This window comes from Aegilops tauschii, chromosome 3, assembly GCF_002575655.3.
Source record: "Aegilops tauschii subsp. strangulata cultivar AL8/78 chromosome 3, Aet v6.0, whole genome shotgun sequence".
NCBI lineage: Eukaryota > Viridiplantae > Streptophyta > Magnoliopsida > Poales > Poaceae > Aegilops > Aegilops tauschii.
This window is the reverse complement of record NC_053037.3, coordinates 620,307,324-620,333,858: the sequence shown is the minus strand read 5'-3', so window position 1 is coordinate 620,333,858 and position 26,535 is coordinate 620,307,324. Positions and strand designations below refer to the sequence as shown.

Here is a 26,535-nt window from a genome sequence, read left to right as displayed (position 1 = left end):
GGACGAAGAAATTTATATGCATACCCGAGATTGAAACTTGTACGAAGTTGTATATGGTCATCCATCCTAATTGTGTATGGAAACTTGTTCGAAGTTGTATATGGTCACCCGAGATTGAATATATATTATATATTCCTCTTGAATTCTTCTTGTTTGAAATTTCATATACATGTATATAGTAGCGTAAAATATGTGTACTGAAACTTTATCAAAATTAAAATAAAACATAAAATATAATATAAAAGAAATAAAACACTCTAAACTAAAAAGAAACCAGGTTTAGGGGGGCTAAAACCCTAAACCTGCGGAGGAGCCCTTTAGTCCCGGTTGGCCACGAGAACCGGGACTAAAGATCCTCCGCCCCGATGGACCACGGGCGCCCACGTGGACGGGCCTTTAGTCCCGGTCAGCCACAAGAACCGGGACTAAAGCCTTTAGTCGCGGTCCGTAAGAGGCGCGACTAGGGGGGGGGGGGTCTTTAGTCGCGCATATTTAGTCCCGGTTGCACAGCCGGGACTAAAGGCTGTTGCGAACCGGGACTAAAGGGCTTTTTTCTACCAGTGCCCGCTCGTTTCTCTCGCCCAAGTATGTCGTTTGTATTGTGTTGTGTTAACAAAAATACATTTGCTTTTGTTTCACTCATTTTTGCTATGCATTTTGTCAGTGGAATTGCTATTTCACTATTATTTCTTTATTTGATTTCTTTCATTTTTCTTATCATCGCCTTTAATTCTTGCATATTTTATTTCAGTTCCGTTTACATTATGTACTTTTTGTGTAAAAACATGTGAATATTTTCGGAAGATAGATCGTGAACCTTTTCTTCTAAATGCAGTCAAATACAGTTAAACGTGCATACTGATCCTTACAATCAGCTAGTTAATTAAATATTAGGAGGAAGAAGCCACCTTCACGAAATACTCTACCGACATGATCTTCTCTTCATCATCAGTGACGTTGCTCCGGTCTTCCTTTTTATACTTAAGGTTACTGTCATTGTTCGAGATCATCAAGAATACCGCATCGCCATGGACTTCGGCATTTAAACTTCGGCGGCCATTTTTACTTTTTGAGCAGTAGATGCGGTTTCTCTCTATTTCACCACACATGTCTGCCGACACGTGCACCGCTTTGGAGAATGTTTGCCCCAGAAATAAAGCGTGGTCGGCCAAGCACGTCACCTCGACCCATTTATAGTTGTTACACGTCATCGCCCCTCCTCGACGAGCTCATACACCTTAAAGAAAGGCTCGTGACGAAGATTCCATAGAGCTTACCATTGCAGAAGGCAATGTCTATGAATTCCTCCGCTCGACATCCACCGTCGGGGCAGCCAACCCTGCATAGCGCAATGCCGCAGTTCTCAGTCATGGCAGCCATGATGCATGTGTCTGAGGTAGGCGGCTCACAGAAGACAATCTTCGAGACGACGACCGGGCCGCGGGTATCACCGCGGCCATGGTCGCGGCGCGGGCAGGTGATCCTGCGCTGCTTCTCGGAGAGCGCGACCTCGGCACATATGAAGAGGTTCACGATCCGGAGCGGCGCCGGCTCGGACGAGACGACCCAGCCACCGTCGTAGCCGCCGACGAGGCGCCTCCTGACGGCTCCGCGCGGAACCTCGAAGCGCATCGCGGCGCCGTCCTGAGGACAGTGCGCGTGCCTTGTCCTATAGCTGGCGTCGTGCGGCGAGAGGAGCAGCCACGGCAGGACGGGCACCCTCGGCTCCGCGGCGACGGCGGTGCTGAAATTTGAGATGGCCTCTAGGCCCATGTAGCAATTTCTGAAAAAATCTCTAAGGGCCCACGTGGGTTATATGGCACTAGGTGTAGTGGGAAGTTTAGTCCCATCCCGGAAGTGAAAAAGGAGTTGGACCTCCTTATAAGGGTTTCTCTTCTACATGCTATTGGAGCTTGAGAAGAGAAGAGACCCTCGCACACTCCTCCTCCCGCGCGCGGCGCCGCGCCGCGGGTTGCGGGATTGAGCCGAGCCGAGCTCACACCTACGCGCTTATTTTTGCCAGTCACTAAGGGAGAGTTCTCTGACAGCTGGGCCACGATCTGAGACGTCGGATCGTGGGCTGTCACGGACTCGGACGTGGGTCGAGGCCACGTCTCTCCACGCGGCTGCGCCTATATAAGTGTGCGGTGTCTCCTAACCCTAGCCGCCACGAACAGATCACATCTGCTTCACGCGCACGCCCACCGTCGTTCCCTTGCTGCTGCTGCCGCCGGTGACTCCATCCCGTCCGCCGCGTACACGGTCGACGGGAGAGCAGGTCTCCGAAACCACGCCCTTCTGGTTCCTGTACGGGGTGAGGGGCGAATAGGTTTTTGGGCAGCGATTACGCGACTGCTCACTTCCGATCGTCTACTTCCTCTACGTCCGCGTCGCCTTTATCATCACCATGTCCACCGATGCCGAACGTGCCGTCGCCAAGAAAGCTGAAGCTGACAAGAACGCCGCCGAGGACGCCGCTGCTGCCACCAAAGCCGCGGCCTCTGCATGGCCTACTGGAGGGTATAACTCGTTTATCCCGCTCCTACTGTTTTCTGTTTTAACCATGCTAGCGTTATACGTAGATCTTTCTGCAATTAGCGTAGTATGTGCTAGTTTGACTGAATATCAGTATGCGATTATATGTGTCAATGCCATGCTAGTGATTTACTCATGGATTAATTTAATCGAGAAATTGCCTATTTACTCAACAGGCGGCACGCCACGAACTGCAGACGGCGCGGCTGCTGGGGTAGTCGGCCAGAAAGCGGTAGATGACGACGAGGATGTCGTCGGGGAGCATTGAGAATGGCGGGCAACGCCGCCGCTGCACGGTCCTGGATGCGCCCGTCCGCCGCACGCGCTTCGTTCCCCGTTCGTCGCCGGAGGTGGCCATCCGCGTCGGCATCTCGCCAGCCAGCAATCTATCGATCACGAGGAACTAAACGGGTGAAGACTAGGGATATATATTACAGTATGTATCACGAGAGGTACGCTCGAGTCGGGATCAAATTGGATTGTAACCGGTTACGGCTTCCGACCATAACCAATACTCCTATGATAAAAATTTACTCCTATGATCAAAGAGGGAGTTGCTTTTGCACACGTATACGTGACATAAGGACATAAAGAAAAAAATTAGGCCAGTGTGCTAAGGCGCCGGTCGGCCCAATTTTCGATCGGTCACCGATTCGAACGCTTCCGGCCATCAGATCAAGTACCTGTAGTATCGTCTTTCTATAGGCGACCAACCAACCTCGTCGTTGGTCGCCGCCCTCACCCTCCTTGGAGCGTGCAACATCTGTCCTCGCCGCTTCTAGCATGGCGCCACTGTCGTAGCACCACCGTGCTGATCGTGGTAGCAGCAAGGACGCCACAACACCGGCGGCCGTTGTCTCTCGTCGGTGCCGTCTACAGCTCCGACGATTGCTTGTTGCAGCATCCAGTGTAAAGTCGCTGGCCGTAGCATCATCGCTTGCTGGAAGTAGCGTCGAAGGACGCCGCTTACAACATCTGCAATCACCCAGGGCCGGCCCTGAGGGGGGGCAGGGGGGGCGGCCGCCCCGGGCCCCTCTCGCCTAGGGGCCCCCAGCTAGCTAATGTGCGCGATGGCCTGTATGTACCGCGCACGGCCCGAAGCAGTATTTAGCACTAGGGTACAACAGGCCCGCGGGAGGAACGACGACAGCCACGCCGCCGCGAGATAAATCGCGACTGAGCGCCTAGAGATCGATCTCCATCTTATAATTCTTTCCAATCGATCTGCATCTCCGTTTCTCCTGATCTCTTGCCCTAGCTAGTTGTACCTGATCGCTAGTCAGGGGCTAGCAAGCCTCTTCTGCTCCCGTTTTCTGGAGAATGGCCTTTCGGCCGGAGACGGGAGACACCCCATCGGATGAGACGCAGCTATGCCCAGGGGTGGCCGAGTCGCTTTACAGAAGATGGCATCGTGTGATGGCTTATGCGATTTTATCATGATAAGGGGTAAAGATTTACAAAAAGATTCAGTATTCTTTTGACCTCACCAAAGGTACGTCTTCAGTGAAGATTCAGTATTGCGTCTCGGTTATTCTAATAGTCATTGATAATGATTGGATATTGTTTAGGGATATACTCCCTCTGTAAATTAATATAAAAATGTTTAGATCACTAAAATAGTTATCTAAACGCTTTTATATTAGTTTACGGAGGGAGTAGTATATATCAGAGATTTGTTCCTTGTGAGTTAAACTTGGTAATCAGTAAGATTTTATTGAGTTGGTCTAGTACCTTCATAACTTTACACTAGTTTGGAATAACCAATTTCTTCTTTAAATTTTATCACATTTATATCATCCAAGTATGCATTCAAAAATTTATTACGAAAAAATATTATGGTACTTATTCTCAAAAAATATATTAAGTATTCATAAGTTATCTTATATATATAACCATTTGGGAAGTTTCTTGGTAACATATTATATATACATGGAACAATTATTATTATTGGTATTTATATTACAGGGCCCCGGGTTATAGTTTCGTCCCGGGCCCATGAAATCTCAGGACCAGCCCTGCAATCACCGGTAGTAGCAAAAACGTCGTCATCCCACTGTTGCATGCATCGTCAATAGGGATGTCCATCTATTTTAAGGCGTAATTGAAAGGGTGGCGGTGTACGGTTTATTTTTCCTTGTGTGGTTTTTATTGGGAGGGAGAGAAAAATCAAGTGGGAGGGGCTGGTGAGAGGTGAGGCGAAAGAAAAACGTGAGTACTGGTCTACCAACTCCCTCTTTAGAAGTGGAGATGAACACCTTCGAGAGACTCAACGGACATATCATCTTAAGATTGATGAACCCTACTCCTATGAACGCCTCTGATAGACTGAGCCGACGCATCATTTTAAGATTGACGAAGTCATCACAGACGCCTTCTTAGTCGACGGGAACATCTCATCCCACAAAACGCATTGCCGTAAGGCCCAAAATAAATCCCGAAAATTGTCCGGGATTTGGACTCTGGTGGGCACCTCCTAACCATCCAACTATAGATTGGTTCGTCACTGAAGCAGACTTTGATTATAGTCTATTACTACTTTTTTTCTAAACAACCCATTGACCTATTTTAAAAATATTTTCCAGTAAAATATCAGCTAAATACGCAATGTTATATAACGAGATTAAGTTTAATTATTTGATTATATATTGACAAGGAAAGAAAATTAAATATACTAACTTTGACAGGGCAGCGCGGCGGCTAATGTACGTACGTACATAACCGAGTAGGAGAGCATCGGCGATTTCCAATCATTGATTCATGCTTGCCTCTCTAGTACACGTAGGTAATCGATAGATCGTGAACGATGGCCGCCGCCGGAGACGAACCGGGAACTAAGAGCATCTCCGGTTGCGCCGCGCGATTAAAAATTTATTTGCCGCGCGTCCTTCGTCTGGTTTGGCGCGCCCAGCAACGCTGGCTCCAGCAGCTGCGCTAAAATTAAACGCGCGCGTAGCTCCAGCGCCCGCGCTAAAATGCAGCAGGCGCTAAACATTACGTACATTTTTTTAATAAAAAACAATAAATAAAATTCATAGATAAAAACGATACATAGATATTTTACATAGTTCCATAGCATAGATAGATAAAAAACTACGGTGCAACGACATAAAAAAAACTACTAGATAGTGCAACTACAGCCTACTCCCAGTCATCATCATCATCATATTCATCACCATCCTCGCTGGTCTGGTCCGAGGTATCGAGCCAAATGTCCTCCCAACAGTCATCATCAGACGAAAAGATCGTTTGCCCACCATTTTGAACGATTTCGCACTGCGATAACGCCAGGGCCTTCCGCCGACGCCTGTCCAACCGCTCCACGCGGCGCTTTGCCGTCTGCTCCTCGCGGTGCCTTGCCCAGAAGGCTTCCTCGTTGGCGACGTCCTCCGGGTGGCGCCGACGCCACTCCGCCATGGCCCGCTCGTCCTCCTCGGCGACGAGGAGGCGGCGCTGCCGCCGAGCGTGCTCTGCACAGTCCTGGTCCATGATAAGACGAGGCGGAGGGGCGACGTCCTGCGCCTGCTGGCGCGTGTGGACATCCTGGAAGTTCATCTGCTGGCGCGGCCTGTCCAGGCGCCACGCCACCGCGTCGTAGGCGCGTGCGGCCTCGTGCGAGGTCTGGAACGTACCGAGGCCGAGCCGGACGTCGCCGGACCGAATCTCGGCGGAGTACCAGCCGTTGGGGCGCTGGCGGACGCCGCGGTAGCCCGACGCTCCTCGGCGGCGCGGCGGCATGGTGGCACGGCGCTGGCGGGGCGCTGGAGCGGCGAGGAGAGGAAGCAGTGGAGACGCTGGAGCGGCGAAGAAGCTACGAGGCGCGCGTGGCAGTGTGGATAGGCGCGTGGCGAGCGCCGCAATTTATAGACACGCCTGAAGCGGCGCGCCAAAAGTAGCGCGCCAGCTGCCGCTCTTTCCCGCGCGCTTGTTTCCAGCCACCGCTGAAGCGCGCGAAACCGTCCAGCACGCGCTAAAAACCAAGTTTACCGCACGCGCGTCTTTTGATGCGGCTGTTGGAGATGCTCTAAGCGCGCGCATACGACAGGGCAAAGCTGGTCGGCCACGTTTCCTGACGATCTCCTCGCAGTCGTCTACCACATGATCGCCTCCCAACTCGGCCGTGTACGCTTCGCCGCCGTCTGCCGGTCGTGGCGTGCCGCCGCGCGCTGCGCCCCGCCCGTGCCGGCACTCCCGTGGCTGCTCCTCTCGCCTCGGGACTGCAGCGGGACGAAGGCTCTCCTTCACTGCCCCGAGAATGGCGCCATCGTGCCCTTACGGTTCCAAAGCAAGGCCGTGGTGAAGTGCATCGTCGGCTGCCACGATGGCGGCTGGGTCGCGTCCTCCCTACCGGACCCGTTCAGGATCATGAACCTCTTTTCTGGCGCCGAAGTGACGCTCAACAAAAAGCAGGCGGTTATCTCCTGCACGAGCCGGTACCTTGGCTCCGGCCAGGTTCAAATCTTGAAAGTTGTTTTCTCGGGGCCGCCCACCTCAGGCGAGTGTATCCTTGCCGCCTTAACATACAACTGCGGCATCGCGCTCTGCATAGTTGGATGTCCGAACACTGGGTGGTCGGTGGAAGGATGTCCTAACAAGCCGATTGTCGACATCTTATTCTGGAACGGCGAGCTCTATAGCCTACTCTACGATGGGCACCTCATCAAATTCGAGATTGGCGTGAATGAGGACGGTGCACCAGTTATCGCGGCTACGCATTGGTTAGTCATTCAAAGGATCGGCCGTAGCATCAGCGAGGGAAACTACAGGGACTATGTTAGTTACATCTTTGATCTAGAGGGCAAGTTTGCCATGGCACTGAGGCGCCAGTGGTTGCCAAACCATGACCCTTTCTTCAAGGTGTTCAAGCTCGTCGACATCCATGGACCATATGCATGTTACAAGCACAAGTGGTTGGAGGTGACAAGTTTGGGTGACCATGCACTGTTTTTGGGGGAGACATTCTCGAAGGCGGTGCACGTTGCAGGGAATATGCCAGGCAGCATAAAGATCTACTACTCACATAATTGTTGGTTAGGTCAGAACACCGTTGTCTCTAGTGACAAGGTATTCTTCACAATCTCGAATGACAATGTTGACCACACATACTACAAGAGAGACGACACAAATAATGAAGTCACTGACGATGGCGATTACGCCAAGAGGATCAGGTCAGTAGGATACTTCAAGAAGGGCTGTTTAGATGGTGGCATGTGGATTATCCCTCCAAATTTATAGCTAGTATTGACTTTGTGGTATTAGCCCATAATTACCTATGAGGTTGATATAATAAAAATGCAAGACAGATAACCAGGTTGTGTGTCACTTCATAGACAGCCTATAGTGTTATAAGCTCTCTTTTTTGAAGAGGGGCAAAAGATTTGTCTCATTCATTAAATAAGAGGAATAGAGTTTATGTTCGTGTTACAACACAGACAGCGCCGCAACAACTGAAAAAAAAGGTGACCAACTACTCTCGCGTCATCAAGTATCCCAACTTTCTAGCACCCGCAGTTACCCAAAGCGAGGCCTCCTTCTTGATGTTGGCGAGTAGTACCGTCGGTGGAGCACTCTTCTGACGGAACACCCGCGCATTCCTCTCATTACAAATGGTCCAGGTGACGAGCATGGTGAGCGAGGCCATCGCCTTCCTGTTGGGGGAAGATGTGTCGGAGAGGCCCACCCACCACTCTTTGATGTTGTCTGAGAGGTGCCATAAGGAAGTATCGATGCAAGCTTATGGAGTATTTCTTCTTTACTTTGTACCCCCTCGGTTCAAAAATATACTAGTATCTGTGTTTTGTCTCATGCTCACAATTAAGTACTCCCTCTGTTTCAATTATCCTAAATCAGAAAAATAGGTTTGACCAAGTCTATTGAAAAATATACCAATATACAACACCAAATTAGTTTCATTAGATTCTTCATAAAGCATCTTTTCAAACATATGGCGGACGGCTTGGCGATTCGAAGACTAGAGGAGGCCATTGGTAACGCTCGTGACCAAATAAAGGTTGCTGAAGGGTAGCTTCGCGTGCTTTTGTACCATCCGTCGGGTGCGTGTTGTGTTGTGTGTGGTCTCTGTCTTTTTGCCTTTTCCCTTTCTGTGTGGCTGCTTGACCGGGTTATTGATTGCAGCTTGGTTCCTAGCCTTGGATGAGGAGGTCATACGGGCTTCGTTGTACCTTCAGCAGCTCCATGACGTAGCGTACGTGTTTTCCTCCCAGAGACTATTTTTCTGAGTGTGTCGTCCTGGGGCATGTCGTCGATCTACTCAATCGCGCTCACCAGGTTATAGGCTTGCAATGCTGGCGTAGACTCAAATGGGAAAGTTGATGGCATGTATCTATGTAGTGGGGGCTGCTCCTAAGGAGGGCATCTTTGATCTGTCCGTCCGGCTTGGCTAGGTCAATGCCGAAATGGTTCGACGGTGATGATTGGCTACATGTGAGGGAGCTCGGATAGCTTTGGCGCACTTTAAGGACATAGACTTCCACCACATCTCTTGGATGACGTTGTCCGATACGGATTGCTTCTTCTAGGAAATCTATCGACAGGCCTTAAAGGGAGAGCAGCGTTGCAGATACGAGGAGATCTTGTATATGCAGTGAGCTGAACGCCCCATTTTTGTTATTTGGTGGCACAGGAAAAACTGATGGCAAGTTTGGGTGTTTGTGTTTTTGAAACCCTATAATTCCTTAATTGTTGAGATCACTTCCTTTATCTTTGATTCGAGTTCGTTGGTGGGCATTGATAGAAACACAATGTGCCGAAAGACCGGGCTCACATCTCCAAACACGTCGACCATGTGTGAGTGCCTGGCTTGGCAGGCGCGTCAGTCGCATCCTGCAGGATGTTTGGTCCATGCCCGGTGGTTGTCAGGTCGTGCCACGGCCTCTTGCCACCGCATGCCCTTGGCAGGATACCATGCTTTCATATGTCTGTCCGGTATTTGGACTTTGTGATCTGCCCGGATGCTCCCGAGTAGTCATTTAGTAGTTTGGAGTATTGATACCCGATTTCGATGGTTCGGGTCGCGTATCATCGGGACCGTGGCCAGCCTTTCTATCGACCAGCTCGTTCGGTTGCCCTGATCGGCCAAAGAAAGACATGCACAACGATCGTCTTTTTTTTGTCATTGGTAAATATACAAGGCAGATACATATGCAATACGAACATACTCACTTGCAGACCATTCACGAGAAACATCCTTGAAATAGCTAACCTAATTTTTTGCTGGTATTAGATGCTTCGCTTCTTTGCTGAATTTGGTCTTTGTGTCGATGGTTGCAGTTGTTTTCCTCAAATAGTTCACTTAACTTTCATTTTATGTTTCAAATTCTTTACTTCCGGGCAGAAGTTGGTCTTTCCGCCAATAACGCAGCAGGCCATCTGTCAAAAACAAATCATTAAAGAAAGCTATGGGCAATGATCATTGTCAAGGAAAATAAAAATGTAGTATGAACATAATCATTTGCAAAAAAATTGAGGACAAAATTCTTCAAATAGTTTGCTTAACTTCTGGAATGCAGTTGGTCTTTGCGCCAATTGGTGCAACGGGTCATCTAATAAAGTAAAAAATGGAATATATCTCGGAATGGCTATGAAAATGCCATAATAGGTAGTATAGTGGATGTTTTGAGGGGATAGGTGTTTTATGTACATGAGAACAAGAAGGGGTTCTTCCATAGAGTTTGGATATACCAGCCACGATTAGCACCATGTCTCGAGTTCAGAGCGGGCGATGCACGGTACCGTAGAGGCTAGCAAAATATGGATAAGTGGAAGTGTGTAAAATGTCAAAAACTCATATTAGTCATAAAGAACTTAAATACTTATTGCAGGAGCCTAATAACCCCGAAAAGGTCAAAAACTTCGCACGCTGTTGTTTCTAGGGGCCGGCCCTTTTCGGGGTTTCACCCCCAAACGGTTTTGCGAAGATTCAAGAACTTTCCCTCCACCGGGTTTTTCTATTTTTCTTTTATTGTTTCCTTCGGCTTTTTCTTTCTTTTCCTTATCTCGTTTTTCCTTTTTCTTTTTGATCATTTTTCTCTTTTCTTTTCTGTTTTTCTTTTTAATTTTTATTATTGTTTTTCAATTTTCAAAAATCTTTTAAATTCATGATTTTTCAAGTCATTAATTTTTTTGAAATGATGAACATATTTTTCGAAATCGTGGTTTTGTTTTTACAAATTGGTGAACATTCTCTTAAATCATGAACATTTTTTAAACTTACAAACTTTTTTTTGAAATCGTAGACATTTTATAGAATTCATGAACATTTTTTAGAAATTTGTGAACATTTTATTAAATCATCGACATATATTTGAATTTGTGAACATTCTTTTGAAATCATGAACATTTTTTTGAATAATGGACATTTTTTAATTCAAGACTAATTTTTTGGAATCATGAAATTGTTTTACAAATTCATGAACGTTTTTCGAGTTTGCAAACAAATTTTTTTTTGAAACCGTGAACATTTTTAAAATTTGTGGACAGTTTTTTACAAATTTGTGAACATTTTTTTAATTCCCAAGCATCTTTTTGAAATCATGAATATTGTTTTAAAATCATGTTTGTTTTATTCAAAATTAACCACTTTTTCTGAAATTTAGAACTTTTTGATATCCCAAATTATTTAAAGAAAGGGAAAAACAAAAGGGAAAGAAGATAAAAAAAACAGCCGGCGGCCCGGCCAGCACATGGGCTGGCCCAGAAGGGCGCAAGGGTAGCCAGGGGTGCGCGCTGGCTTCATTCGCAGCGCGGTATGCGCGCTCCCCAATTATTTTCTTATTGATATTCCCTTCATATGATTTGCCTCTACTTTAGTCCAATTTTATTTATAGTATGGAAGTAATATTGATCAGAGGGAGGGAGTAATATACTTCTGCCATTGTTTCGAGCAGCATCTAGTATGCTCGATCTTTTTCACGTGCAGTAGAATCATGGTGGGTCTTACAGTATAAACCACAGAATCTGATAACAAAATTTGCACGCAGGAATCATAATGAGGACTTACGAGAACAGAGGCTTACTGTAAATCTGATTACAAAATTTGCACGCATGAATAACTAATTACCACTTAAAAGATCAAATTCCGAGGGCAAGACGCCCGTCTCCCGTACATCGCCTGGATTTTCCAACATAAGGGGCGTTCATCCCGACCCATCCCATCACCTAACTTCTTACACCATATATGTAACATAATTATTTGTGTCAGGAAACCATACACAGCATGAAAGAATGAAACAAATGGTGAGGTTTCAAAGAGGGCGAGGAAAAAGCATTGCAAGCTCACAACCAAACCGGTGACCTTGGAAAGGAAAAAATTAGGGTGTGTGACCAGGACCGCCAATGCAGCGACCCGGCACACGACATGGAGAATTCGTCAGTGGACAACACACAATTCGGGGGCATGGGCAGCTCAAAACTCACTGCTCCAGCCCCTCAGACGCCTACTGAGGGTCCCCTTGACCCAGATAGGCTTACACTTACCGATGTCTCTTCTTAACATTGCGACGTGTGCGAGAGAGATCTTCATGTCTGAGATTTGCCTTTGAAAACCAATCTCGCCGTCCTTGCTTTCACCAACAAGCAGACATAACTACTGCATATTTGACAGCATAAGATTTTAAAAGAGCTGAAGAGCGATCTTGAGCCTATTCTGCTTCCACTTTGGTAGCTTTGCAAAAGCCTCCTTTGTCATGCCAAACTTCTCCCTGAACTCTGCCGAAGATAGATACGTCTGCAGATAAATGTGTCAGTGCCGTAGTGTTAGACTGTTAGGTTTGGAGGAGGCTTTTAGATGATTGAGTCAGAAGAACAGCAGCAGCATACCTCACGCCTGGTACTATCAATGTCTGTGACAGGATTGCTTGAAGATGTCCTCAAGCGATCATAAGGATATGTAGGAAGCCCTTCCTCGTCTTCGGGCTGATCCTCCTTTACATCTTCCTGTATTGTCGGAGTCACAGTTTGCCCATCCTTCACAGCAGGGGTACTTTCTTTGGCGTCTTCCTCTGGCTTAGGTTTGCTTGCTTCAGATTGTGGTTTCTTTACCTCAGGACTCGCTTGACATCAAAAAAACATAGCAGGTAAGAGAATTGTGCTTGCGACGCAGAAATGTATCTACTACTTGCTGAGGATGTTAGCATACCTTTAATTGACTTTGGTATCAGAGTTTGTCTAGGCCGCTCGAAAGAAGCAGACATTGCGGCGATCGAGGCAGCTCTCTGGGGTGGCTTCACAGGATCAGGGGAGGAAGACTTCGAAAATGATTTTCTTGCAACTGGTGGAGGGGTTGATAGATTTCGGGCATTTGAATTCTCAAAGGTGGCAGCCAATGCATTGAATGCCGGTGACCTTCCTCTAACTCTTACACGATCGGGGCTGAAAGACGTACTTCTCCGCTGAGATTTATCAGGCACACTTGATCTTCCAGTGTGCGATGATGTTGTTGTTCTTCTTTTAGGTTTCTGCAAATTATATAACCAAGAGTTAACCTTACTCTAAGAGAAAAAAAAATTTGGCTATTGAGCTGATGAAAATGCATGCATTTGCCACCTGATAAGGCCAATCAGTCACCTAGTATGTTTATACACAATACAAAGTGGCCATTAAACGTTCAAATGTTACATCTGAAGATAGCATTTTTATCCTGGCATCTTTGTGGGTTTGATACAAAAAATGTATAAATAACTAGCAAATAATAGACACTCAAAGATGCATGACCAATGGCATCATGAGGTTATTTCAATGAGTTATAACTAATGAGTACCACCAGTCAATATCCTTTCCTTACTAATGTACCAATGGGGAATGCTGCAATAACTTGGGAGAAATATACGACAGCTATGCTGGACATGCAGATGCAGCCAAGCTAGCCTTTGTTCACAACCACCTAACATACCAGGTTGAGAGACACTTTAGGAGGTTAAAAAAAATCAGAAGGTACGGAATCTTACATCTCTTCTTGGTTTTATTCCATCCTTCAATATAGACAGCCTCCTTTCAAATGAGTTGCCATGCATCTGAGACGATTTATAAGACAAAACACAATGAGGTTAGCTCCTGAAGTTACATGAAAGAGAAAACACACAAACCTACAAGGGAAAGGCTTACGGCTGTTTTTGCAGAATCCCAAGTGAAGAACCTGGTGAAAAATTGGGGCTCACTTCCTTCATTGATCACATAAAGTGGTGTTTCTCGTGATAAGTTTTCCATTGGAATGTCAAGTTCTAGAAATTTCTGGCAGAAAAGTAAGTTTTATGAATCCAACATAAACTAAAAAAAAGGAAATTTGCTTTCTCCACACAGAAAACCATGAAATTATAACGTACCTCTCCAATGCTCAAAGCTTGTGCACGTATTTTTGTGTCCACATTTTGTCCAACCCATATAAATACACATGAATGACAGTCCAAAATAAATATGTCCTCTGTCATCATATCATCTTGTGTGAAGTTGAATATCTCTCTAACCTGCAATATCAGGCGACTGCCATTAAATTTCATCACATTATCTTATTTTAGTCAAAGTACATATGAACTTTAGAATTGCTCACCTTAAGCACCCCTTCATTAGCCCAATGTACGCCACAGAGAATACCAATTCAAAAGGAAAACACAGATAAGCACATTACATACTGAATGATAATGAAGACAAATGGATGCAAGAAATTTTATAAACTCTTTCTTACCTTTCAAAAAAGTACAACAAAATAAATGAGCGTCACTTTCTGGATCTCTTGCAATCTTCTGGCTGGAGTACTCGGATTTTATTCCAAGTATCTTCCAGAACTGATCATATTCTGATCCTTCCTTGAGCATTCTGGATTGGAGATTTGGCTGCACATAATATATTGGATGAGAAGGATGGGAATAATCGAAGTTTTGGTATATTGATAGTGTGGAGCAATCAGAACTGAAACCATGCTAGCATAAAGTACAAACATACATTACCACAACAACATGCATTTAAGGTGATACTGAAGTTGGCCAGATATGACTAGGAAGCACATGTCAGATGGCGAATATTTACTGCAATAACTACATAAAAATTGTGGAAAAAGCACCAGCAAAATCAGGAAACATAATTTATGTTTTATGAATATGTAAATCACACTGTACTCACTCCGTTCTTTTTACGCTGCATATTAGGTTTGTCTGAATTCAAACTCCAAAGTTTGACCAAGTTTACACAAAATATTATTAACATTCACAATACAAAATATATATAATTATATCCATCATGAAACATATTTTTTCATATTATATTTATTTGGTATTGTAGACGTTGATATTTTTTAATATAAATTTGTTCAAACTTTACAAAGTTTGACTTTTGACAAATCTAATACGCTGAGTAAGTAGAAACTTAGGGAGTACAAGATAGTCACATACCAAAGAAACAAGAAAATATGAATAATTTTAACATGACATAGATGGATTTTAGTGACTATAGTATCCATATTATTTTAAAAAATGTTTATTCGCACTGATGATCATGAACGCTTAAGTTATGTACGGTTGACAAACAAAAAACTGTCATATTGAATATAAGTCGATCAAGTTGATGTGGCAACAGCTACATGAACGATCAAATGCATTTGCATGAAATGATTATATTGAAGGGCATTTCCCATAAGTCATACCTTGATCACATCTAGTTGCCTCTCAGCGAGCTCTTGGTCCATTGACGAGCTTAGATTCCCAATCCACGTAAATACCGTATCTCCATCATGCAGTATGTAACAGTACGACGAGTTCAGGGATGGTGCCACCTGGTAAGAAAAACCATATCATAGTTAAACATGTACAAGTACGGGCTAAAAAAAGTGGTCATAGCATTAGTTACAAAAAGAAGTGGTCATAGCATAAACACAATGCCCTGTGCAGTGAAGATAGACCGAAACAGAAAGTACCGCATCAACTTGAATTGCTTGCATATTATCTGGTCCTGAACCTTGAACCCGGAACAGTGCAACCCCACTTTCTGAATATGTATCATCCTGACTGCCATTTTCTGAGACAAATTTCTTATACCCAGTACTAGCACCACCCTGTGTTATTGAGTTTTTTCAGAAAAAAAAAAATGTAAAGGTGTGCAGCAGAAAGATATGTCCAGCAAAAGGTAGCACAGTGAAGCTTAACCAAACAAATTAGAAGGCTGACCTTGAATATAACCAAATTCTGAAATATTGGGAAAAACTCAATGGGCTCCTTTCCTTCATAAAGGCGAACCTGTGATAACCAGATTTATTGAGATTGAGAGCCAAGCAAGATTTTACGGATTTTTGAGTCTCAAACAAAGCTGAACTTTATTTACCAGAACTGCCTGGAATTTTAGAGACTCAACCATCTTATTAGCAAGTGAAGTGGCTGCAGCCCTCTCCTCCTGTCCTCACCAAAACAAAACATGTGTTTAGATAATTATTCACCAGCTTGAGAACTTGAGAGTACAAATGTGGCACGCTCATATTCTCATTACAAAAGAATGCTAAATACATTTCCATTTAAAATAGAATGAAGGCATCTTTGATACAGTACTGGTTTGCACAGCATGACAAAAATATATCCGAATTCGCAAAGAACAGAATGATTGCTGTCATAAATCTAGTAGATTATACTGTACTATACAAAGAGAAAACAAACCCGGGAGTCAACATAACTCACTATTCACTGATTCCTCTCAATCAGTCATCTATCTAGTACATTTACAAAAGATAGTAAATGTTAAAGATTACCTCAATACTCTTTTTTCCAAACCAAGTACCAATAAGGCATTCCTCCCCATCATCACCAGGGTAGCTATATTGGAAAATATAGCAATCTCCACTGTAGAATTTGCATTGTTCGGAGAATGAAAGAAAAGTTTTTTCGCTGTCATTTACGCGCCAAACCTGTAAGATTTACTCAACTTCAGATTATGTATGTCGAAATGGAATTTTAGCAACAATCTTGTTACAGGGTAGAAGTGTTTTTCTCACAACAGTTCAACAAACAAGAATGCGACAGCAATAACTGTTTTGGGTCTGGTTGCAAAACCATTAGCAAGAAAGGAAATTCAACTGACCTGCAAGTTCCCTGTGCAGTCAATCTGAGGTAGAGGCTCTTCCTTCACAGGAGCAGATTTTGCTACAGCCTTAACATTAAATCCTTGGCGTTTAAGAAGGGCTACAAAAGGAAATTGATGTGTCAACAAGTTTTAATAATGATAAGGAAAATAAATAATAATAACCTTGACTAATAACAAAAATAACCATCAATGCTAACCTGCAACTTTCCCTCTGCTCTCATCTGACACAACTGCCTCAGCTTTCTTGGGCCATTTATTAAACTTTGATCGGAATATAACCGTCTCAAATCCTTCCATGAGACGAATAATGTGAGATTTTGGTCGATCTCCTTCACGAAGTAGTTCCTACAGAAGTGACAATACACCATCATGGAAAAGTGGATACTTGCCAACGCAAAAATCAAATTACAAATGGGCCTAACCAAAGCAATACGCCGCCACAGTTCCAGAAACAAAATGTTTGGTACATCAGCATAGTGATGGCATGTCTATCTTTTCTTAAGTTGTGGTAACCAATTATGGCTATGAACCAGAATTTCTGAATAATGTATGGCATGACATTAATTTGAGCTTGTAAATTATCAGCAACCATCAAAATCGTCCTGTTCAGAAGCAGAAAGGAGAAAATCTTACCTCAGCTGCCAATCCTGCTTGTTTCCGATCTTCGAGCGCTGTTTCTCTACCCATCCAGACATAAATTTCAGATCCGCAATCTAGAAGGTAGCATTTTGTTGAATCTAGCAGCGCTTTTGTTAGAACTTCATAATCCACAGAAACTGTTTGGCCCTTGTTGACCCTGAAAATATCAAAGAATGGAATATTGTATCAGAAGGGAAAACAGATACACAACAGAACCACGTGTTTAGAAGAGAGTGCATTGGGTAGAAGAAATGAAATTTCTGGGATTTATTTCCAGTGATATATTACCAGAGCAGCTTTGGAGGGAAAGCAGTATCTTTTCCATTAGGCTCAGAAAAGGTCTTTCGGGGAAGAGGAGCAAATCCCCCAAAGAGACCCCAGAATTCACCAGCATCAGCGTCTGCCATCAACTTTCCATCCTCTGTTTGAAAGAGTAAATTATAATCCTGGAAGAAGAAAATTACTTTGTCCATTTAAGAAGTGTTTTCTGAAGAGTGAACTTACCAACTGCAGCTACATCACATTTTCCTTCATGGTTGGTGTCTTTGAGATATTGCACAACCTCAAGGGCTTTAGCCCTCTCTTGAATACTAGAATTCGATCCATTGAATTGGAATATCTTGGACTTTGTATCTAAAATAAATATGTCATCATGGTTGAGTGATGATCTTGCAAAAGGAACCTGTTGAGGAAAAGCGCAATGTGACATACATATTTGGTAGTCATCACGATGAAAGAACAGAGTGACAAATACATTCAGAAAAAAACTACAGGGAACACAGAAAAAAGTATCCACCTCTTTGACATGGACTGTATGCTTTCCTCTGCAGACAAATAATCGTGTTACATGCTCCCGTTCATTGATTTCAGTGTGCCTGAAACCAGATGCAATTCCACCTTCCTCTGGTATAATACAGGGTTTAAAGTAGGAAAGAAATTTCTCAGTCTCATTTCCCTGTACTTCACGGTATTGAACACCACGTCCGCCAAGAGCAACATCCAATTCCACAGTCTTGATTGCAGCTGTACCAGATTCATCCTGTTCATTAATTAAAATGCAACAAATAAGTTTGCTATTTCATTAGCTAGGGTATCGACAAAAAGGATGAAAGCTTAAAATGTAATAGCATACCTGACTGGTATCTTTACCAAGCCAATAATGGATATCATGCTGAAAAGAACCATTTTTACGGGCAGTTGTCTGTTCCAGTGACAATGACAAAATAATTATTAGTCTTAATCAACATTATTACGGTGATGACATTAGCATCAACATTATTATGTTGCATACATAATATGCAGAAATAAATAAAAATAAAAGGGAAATAATTCCTTTTAAGTATAAAGGATCACATCATTATGGCAAGAAAAGATGCAGGATAAATCAATATTTAGTAAGGTTACAAGTTTATAAAAATGAAGGGATGAGACCAGTTGAATTGCTGACATCAAACAGCTCTGAACAACAGAACTAATCATGGACTTGGGCGCGCCTATAATTTGAGAAGGAGTAGTAGTACCTTTAGTATTATGTAGGAATCTCCTGCGAAAAATTTCCCATGTGATTCTCTGGGAACAGGAACGGCTTGCAACTTCTCAATCCGCCATATTTCCAGTCCACTGAGGGTTGTTAAGAACAACTAGGCAGGGACAACCTATATGTAAGCAATTTCAACACAATGCTGGCCTAACATATTCACTTACTTTCAGTGCAATATTTCCTCGCAGACTTTCATTCATCAAATGTGAAGCTGACCTATGTGTACTAAACATTCCCTACTGGGTGTGCATCATTAATTTAGAACAATTGTGCATGACAGTAATGAGAGATGGAGATATATGACATTCATAGGATAGAACGATATGGTAAAGATAAGTGAACATGACAATGTAAGCCGGTGGCGAAATAGGCAACCGAAGGATACTCTTTTTGACCAGCCCCTTGAAAAGCAGGATCTACATCCCTCATTGAAATCGCCATAGTACCCCTGGATCTCGGCGGACTAGTCTTTCCTGGTTTTTGCTTCAAGAGCGAAGAGAAGGTGTGCTGAAAACAGAAATTCATAAATAACTTAGTAGAAATTCCATTTTCAATAACAACAGATTTACAGCTCCAGGCAAGATCATTTACAAAAATCTTGAAGAAGAATATCCATAAAGAATGTAAACTACATTTTTATATATATTACTAGCTAGTAAAATAACCCAGATGAGGCAGACAACAGATGAATGGAAAAGCATACAATTGTTTCCAACTCAAACAGTTAACCAAGAGAAACAGAGCACCAAAAGATTGAGATAATAGGGGCGGGCGGGCAGCAGTCCAGAAGACATCCTTGGATATAATAAAATGTTTGGCAATTGCTAAACATCAGGCCTGCTCCAATAACAGGAGTTGGCAATTGCTAAGCTTCAGGCCAGCTCCAATACATCCCCTGAGATGCTGTAGGTACCGTACAATCAGATCCAATGTCAACCGACTTGAAGCATACACCAAGAGATGCTCTGATATCCAATTGCTAAAATTCACTGAATTATTCCAGACAGAAGTGGGCATCCTTGGCAGTGTGTCTGTAACACAGACAAGATGTGAACGCATCTCCAGTGTTCAATGAAGCTGCTTCAATCAGACTCTGGATATCCTTGTGCTGAAGCCAGAAGGTATACCCATTCCAGAAGCCGAGTTTGATCAATACAAGGAAGAAAAGTCAAACCAAGCAATGTGTCGTTGCGCAACTCCAAGGCAAAATCCAAGTAGGCACTAAGCATGGCATCCTAGGATGTGACAAGCAATCCATCCACGTCAATCTCAGTAGTAGATAAGAAAGCCAGCCACGAGGAAAATGGGAACCACGCAGTACATGATCCCGGTGGAAGCTCCTGAGCACAGAATCCTCCTGACGGAACCATCTCTGCTCCTGGCGCGGTCCTGAGTTCCAGACGGGCAAACCAGATGGATAATGAGCGGAATCTGCGCGCCAGACGAACAGGGGCGGCGGATCTGGACCCGGAAACTGCGGATCGAGGGATCGATCCAGGCCGATGGGGTTTAACAGAGTACAGCCTAGCCCATTGCGGGCAGCAGGGCAGGAAGGCGGCGCCGCGACGAGGAAGAGGGGACAGCAGCAGCGGAGAGGCGGCGGGGTGGCGGGATGGAGGGGGCGGGTTGGCGCTACGGCGGGGCGGCGGTGGACTACTAGAGAGGAGTGGGGGAGAGATTCGGAGCGGCCCGGGGGTGGCAGATCAGGCGCCCCCGTTGACACGGCAAATCACGGGAGGGATCGCCGCCGGTACAGACAGACAGACGCGCACGTACCTTACTGGCGGACCCCGGCGCGGCGGCGGCCATGGCGGCTCAGATCGGGCGGCCCCGGAGCAGAGCAGCAGCAAGGAAACTCCCCGCAACGGCCGGCGCGGCGAGAGATCGAGCGGGCGAGCTGGCTGAACAACGCCCACCCCGCACCCGGCGCTAAACAAAACAAATCTCCCACCCCATTCCGGCCCGAGTATATAAAAAAAAAGGAGGATCAGCTCGCGGGAGGCTCGGATTTGGTCGCACGCACGCACCTGGGGAGGGGCCGGTCGTGGTCGAATCGTGGTGCGGAGTTGCGGTTGCTGTCGCTGACCGCCGCTGGCGCTTGGTCGGTCGGGTTTACCCCGTCAATCATCCACCCATGGGTCGGGAGGAGGAGGGGGGGGCGGGGGTGGCGAGTTACTGGGGGGTGAGGTGAGGCGGAGGCGTGCTCACCACTACGGAGGACGGAGGAGGACGACGAGGGGGTGGCAGGACAGGTGGGGTTGGGGGTGGCGGAGGGTGGAATTGTGCGGGGCTCTGCGCTGGAATGGTTTTGGTTTTGGGAAGAAGAAAACAAAGAATAGAACAGTGTGTGGAGTTGGTGGAAAAGGGCTTGCCAAAGTGAAAGAAAAAGGGGTTGTTGGAATTCTGGAAGTGGGAGGAGAAGGCATATTTTTCATGATACAAAAAAGGCTTCACCAATTTGGTTAAAATTGTTTGGATACTTCTTAACATGACATGTGCTACCATGTTAGTCAGCATGACCCCCAAGACAACCGCCGGCGTGACACAGCGTCAGAGTCGGTTGGTCCGGCGTGAGAACAATGATGGCGATTGCCGGCCGATGTGTGGTGCTTTGCGCACGACGATGCGGCTGGCATGGCGCGGAAACACGGCGATCATCGACGTGCATCGGTGAGTGTGCGGCTGCCCATCACACGCGTGGCTGGCATGGGGCCAAACCACGCCCACAGCTAGTGCCTTTGCGGTCCGTTGTTATGCGGTTAGTAAGGCGCAGGAAGCAGTTTAAAGCTAGTACGAGTGCTGGTGTCAAAATTTATGGACAACATTGCTGATACATGATGAACGGTTGGGCTCCTGTCGACTGAACACTTGGACACGACATTCAGTGGGCATCAATTCCACAACTATGTGTTAATGGCGCGAAATCTAGTCTAACCTTGGTTGGTAACCATTGAAAATTTTGGAGCGGTACCTATCCGTCAAAATAACGAAAAACAAAAAACACCATTCACGGTCGCCTTCCTTCGGCATAGATGTGGTGTTAAATTGGATCAGTTTCAACTTGATCCGTTGTCTCTGCTATTATTATTTCGTAAACAAATATTCCGAGGATCTCAAATTTTTCAAATGCGCTATGAAATCTTCAACGACGTTTTTCATTCATGTAAGGATTACCCATGATAGGTGGGTTTATAATTACATTGTAGAGCTAACACCTTGAAGATATATAAGGGCATCTCCAAAGCGGACCCTGAAGTCACCCGCAACCGTTCGGAACATACGGTCCGGACGTGTTTTACCATTCCACCTGGCCCTGTATCGGTCTACTGGCTCGTCCGGACGACCTTTTTCCCGCAAACCAAAAGTGAACTAGGGGGCTTTGGGAGAATCCGGTCTGCAGCCACTAGGACTCCAACACCCTCGGCCCACCCAAAACCCCTCCCGGCCCCCGCGTCTCCATCTTTCGCCTTTCTTTGCATCTATTTTCTCTCTCGCCGACGTCGCCGCTGCACTTCCCAGGTCGCCTGCTAAACCCTTCCCGGAGCTCCACGACCTCCATCGCAACACTCGGCTCCCACGCTGCTTTTCCTCCGCTGCCGGTCCACACCTCTCCTCCATCCACCGCGCAGGTACCATCCGCCTCTACGATACTCACCATGCCCAACAAAAGTGTTTTGTGAAATGCATGTGCTAATTCTTTTTGTCCCTGATTCGGATATGGAGTACATATACAAACACTTCATTGAGTCATCCGACGAAGAGGATCAGGCGAATGAGACAACGATGATGCAAGCGCTCCTTGCAGATGCGGGGCGTGCGAAAAAACATGTTCTCAATTTCAATGGGTCGATCTAAAACGTGGGCTTTTTACAGTATCTGTTTGGGCCGGGTTTTTTTCCCCGGATACCATAAATCTGCTAGTAGAATTTTATGGGCCGGCGAGCTTTTACGGATTTGCTTTGCACAAGGCTTGATTAATTAATTAATGAATTAATTTTAGACAAACAAGGCTTGATTAATTGGTCGGCTGGTTTGTTTTTGCTTTCGATTGATATGAGGTGGCTAGGCTTGTGATTGCCAAGGAAAGCAAAAAAGAGATAGATGCGCTGGATGGAGTGGCACCGCACCGTCGTGGTGAGCTGAGCTGTTTGGGCCATCAATTCATTCAATCAAAAAGGGAGAGGGAGAGGAAAAATGGTGCGGGACGGACGGAGCCGAAAGGTGGTGCTGGAGTAGGAATTCATTAGTAGTAGGCCGTGCGTGCGTGCGTCCATGACTTGGACCGAGAGACACTGACGTTGGCCAATCTAACTAGAGGGAGAAAGATGATAGGCCGGCCACCGGCCACCGCCCACACGGAGGCGACCGAGAGCGACGGACAGGCCGCCGCCCGCGAGAGAGCTGATGATGATGATGATGAGCAGAGAATAGATTTTGCGCTTGCCGGTGCGGAACAAATCCCGGGTGCTTGGGTTGGGTCGGCTCGTTGGGTTCCGCACCACAACAACCGACGCCCGTCGTGTTTCGCATGGATGATGGTCGAACCAACGTGCGGCCATGTCCACCCCTGCTCAAAAGAAAAAACTTTCCCCACAAAAAAAATTTGTTTTTTATTTTTATAGAAAATGCTGCCGTTCCTTGTCGTGCCGCGTTGAACACTTGAACCTGTGGATACCAGCAGCTGCTCTGCTGGGTACTACGTATGTCCGGTAGTTGGTGCCAAAATTTGCCCACCCGAAATTTTGACAGCCGACTCTTTGCTCGGTTGGCTTGGCTGGGTGCCCGCTCGTTCGTACTCCTACTCGTACTCGATCCAAATAATCAAACCCACTGACTATTTGGAAGCCAGCGCCATAGGACCATGCATCGACTCATCAGGCATCATGAATGAGAACTGACAACTCCAGGGCCAGGCGAGGCCGATGCCGATCTGCCGGTCCTCGACCCAGTATGTTCGTACTAGCACGTGATATTGCTACGGCGACCCACCTAGAACTGGCTGTAAATGCCAGAGGAACGTACGTACGTGGCCAGAGAAGTATTAACCAAAAATTAATTTAAAACTATCATCTCCATCTTTTCAGGCAAACTACCATCTTGCATACACAAAAAAACAAAAGGGATGGCAAAATTTAGGATGCTTTCTGCCAAAAAATAAGGAAGACGCAAAATTAGGATGCAAAGAGAAAACAAATATACGACACTGGCCGGCCCCGTAAAGAATTTTTTTTTTGAGACGAGCCGGCCCCGTAAAGATGAACGCGGGGTGGGAGCATGGTTGGAATGGGCCTTTGCTACTGCAACGAACGAGCGAGTGAAAAAAACTGAGCATGCATATTGGCCCATAAACTCTACGAGTTGAGCCAACTCCGCCAAAATGATGTTACTCCCTCCGATCCAAAAAAATGTCGCTTTGAACTAAGGTTGAACAAACCTTGGTTCAAAGTTACGGCACTTTTTTCCAATCGAACGGAGTAGAATTTCTACTTTTGAATAAAAAAACATTTGGTTATTTCACTTAAAAAAGCCCTTCAATATTTTTGCGGGAAAACAATAACCATTGTTAACGGGTCGCCTGAGTATGTTTGTATATATTTTTTAAAATACAGCAACTTAGATAGTTATATTTCTAAAGTAATGTTATTTAGCTTTTTTTGGTTCGTCCTCCCTCCTGGCACTCGTCATCAGAATTCTCCGTGCCCAAACTGTGTGCGATAAACTAATGTTCGATGCTTGGTAACCATATTTTGTTTTTCATTTAGAGTCCCATATATATCCAACTCCACAAAGTTATATTTAGGACAGTAACACCCTGTTCGGCATCCCTCCGCTCTGCAACTCCGTTTCGGAGCGGAATGGCATGCAACTATAATTTAGGGAGCGGTTAGAACCGAGCTCCGCGCGCTCCGCTCCGTGGATGGTTTCCGAACAGGGCCTAAGACTGCCCCTAATCCCTGTTCCCTCGTGCCATTAGCATCTAGATCCGTCTGATTTTCTTTTTGGCCGTCACTGTCCATTGGATGAGCGTATAATTATCTTTAAGCACTACCGTCGCCACTCCTTGCAAAAAAAAAAAAACACTACCGTCGCCACTACATGAGCCTAATAATATCCAAAGGGCAACTATTATGGTGCTGTAGTTTTTTTTAGTATTGTGCTTGATTGGACTATGTGGGCCGTTATGTGTAGCAAGCCCATCCGAGCAACCTGTGAGAGCGCGTCTCACGTCTCAAAGGAGAAAAAAAAGGCCAGGCTGAAGGAAATATGCCCTAAAGGCAATAATAAAGTTATTATTTATTTCCTTATATCATGATAAATGTTTATTATTCATGCTAGAATTGTGTTAACCGGAAACATAATACATGTGTGAATACATAGACAAACAGAGTGTCACTAGTATGCCTCTACTTGACTAGCTCGTTAATCAAAGATGGTTATGTTTCCTAGCCATAGACATAAGTTGTCATTTGATTAACGAGATCACCTCATTAGGAGAATGACGTGATTGACTTGACCAATTCCGTTAGCTTAGCACCCGATCGTTTAGTATGTTGCTATTGCTTTCTTCATGATTTATACATGTTCCTCTGACTATGAGATTATGCAACTCCCGTTTACCGGAGGAACACTTTGTGTGCTACCAAACGTCACAACGTAAATGGGTGATTATAAAGGTGCTCTACAGGTGTCTCCAAAGGTACTTGTTGGGTTGGCGTATTTCGAGATTAGGATTTGTCACTCCAATTGTCGGAGAGGTATCTCTGGGCCCACTCGGTAATGCACATCACTATAAGCCTTGCAAGCATTGTGACTAATGAGTTAGTTGCGGGATGATGTGTTACGGAACGAGTAAAGAGACTTGCCGGTAACGAGATTGAACTAGGTATCGAGATACCGACGATCAAATCTCGGGCAAGTAACATACCGGTGACAAAGGGAACAACGTATGTTGTTATGCGGTCTGACCGATAAAGATCTTCGTAGAATATGTGGGAGCCAATATGGGCATCCAGGTCCCGCTATTGGTTATTGACCGGAGACGTGTCTCGGTCATGTCTACATAGTTCTCGAACCCGTAGGGTCCGCACGCTTAACGTTACGATGACAGTTTTATTATGAGTTTATGTATGTTGATGTACCGAAGGAGTTTGGAGTCCCGGATGAGATCGGGGACATCACGAGGAGTCTCGAAATGGCCGAGACGTAAAGATCGATATATTGGACGACTATATTCGGACTTCGGAAAGATTCCGAGTGATTCGGGTATTTTTCGGAGTACCGGAGAGTTACGGGAATTCGTATTGGGCCTTAATGGGCCATACGGGAAAGGAGAGAAAGACCCCAAAGGGTGGCCACACCTCTCCCCATGGGCTAGTCCGAATTGAACTAGGGAGGGGGGGCGCACCCTTCCTTCTTTCTCCTTCCCCCTTTCCTTCTCCTACTCCCACAAGGAAAGGAGGAGTCCTAGGGAGTAGGACTCCCCCCTATGGCGCGCCTCTCCCCTTGGCCGGCTGCCTCCCCCTTGCTCCTTTATATACGGGGGCAGGGGGCACCCCAGAGACACAACAATTGATCCTTGAGATCTCTTAGCCGTGTGCGGTGCCCCCCTCCACCATATTACACCTCGATAATACCGTTGCAGAGCTTAGGCGAAGCCCTGCGTCGGTGGAACATCATCATCGTCACCACGCCGTCGTGCTGACGAAACTCTCCCTCAACACTCGGCTGGATCGGAGTTCGAGGGACGT

At 45.6% G+C, this 26,535-nt stretch overlaps 3 protein-coding genes across 4 annotated transcripts; 1 reads left to right on the top strand and 2 right to left on the bottom strand.

Moving 5' to 3' along the window:
* Nucleotides 1–5,431: 5,431 nt before the first annotated feature.
* On the bottom strand, nt 5,432–6,273 carry LOC109752907 (uncharacterized). The gene has a single exon (XM_020311818.2). The coding sequence runs from the start codon at nt 6,268–6,270 to the stop codon at nt 5,674–5,676; it is 597 nt and encodes a 198-aa protein (XP_020167407.1). The 5' UTR covers nt 6,271–6,273; the 3' UTR covers nt 5,432–5,673.
* Nucleotides 6,274–6,630: 357 nt separating this feature from the next.
* LOC109752908 (uncharacterized) lies at nt 6,631–7,767 on the top strand. The gene has a single exon (XM_020311819.1). The coding sequence runs from the start codon at nt 6,631–6,633 to the stop codon at nt 7,765–7,767; it is 1,137 nt and encodes a 378-aa protein (XP_020167408.1).
* A 3,829-nt stretch (nt 7,768–11,596) lies between these two features.
* LOC109752941 (villin-3) lies at nt 11,597–21,145 on the bottom strand. Of its 2 annotated transcripts, none has more exons than XM_020311865.4 (23): nt 20,815–21,145; nt 19,173–19,294; nt 18,768–18,867; nt 18,380–18,448; nt 18,044–18,286; nt 17,752–17,929; nt 17,536–17,668; nt 17,242–17,404; nt 16,806–16,953; nt 16,606–16,706; nt 16,277–16,432; nt 15,859–15,927; nt 15,705–15,773; nt 15,455–15,592; nt 15,185–15,313; nt 14,231–14,378; nt 14,096–14,106; nt 13,872–14,012; nt 13,654–13,779; nt 13,497–13,562; nt 12,689–13,007; nt 12,370–12,602; nt 11,597–12,277 (listed from the first exon to the last, which is right to left on the bottom strand). In XM_020311865.4, exons 2-23 carry the CDS (start codon nt 19,226–19,228, stop codon nt 12,164–12,166), a joined length of 2,910 nt encoding a protein of 969 aa, XP_020167454.1. In that variant the 5' UTR covers nt 19,229–19,294; nt 20,815–21,145; the 3' UTR covers nt 11,597–12,163. The 2 variants fall into 2 exon arrangements, with proteins under 2 accessions (XP_020167454.1, XP_020167453.1); XM_020311864.4 differs by lacking the exon at nt 20,815–21,145 and adding an exon at nt 20,564–20,808.
* Nucleotides 21,146–26,535: the final 5,390 nt, after the last annotated feature.

Coding starts and splice junctions, on each gene's coding strand:
- LOC109752907 (XM_020311818.2), bottom strand. CDS start 6,270: ATGCCGCCGCGCCGCCGAGGAGCGTCGGGCTACCGCGGCGTCCGCCAG.
- LOC109752908 (XM_020311819.1), top strand. CDS start 6,631: ATGATCGCCTCCCAACTCGGCCGTGTACGCTTCGCCGCCGTCTGCCGG.
- LOC109752941 (XM_020311864.4), bottom strand. CDS start 20,596: ATGGCCGCCGCCGCGCCGGGGTCCGCCAGTAAG. Junction 16,707..16,805: donor GAGCAGAGGGAAAGTTGCAG/GTTAGCATTGAT, acceptor TTCCTTTTGTAG/CCCTTCTTAAACGCCAAGGA. Junction 13,008..13,496: donor GAATAAAACCAAGAAGAGAT/GTAAGATTCCGT, acceptor TATAATTTGCAG/AAACCTAAAAGAAGAACAAC.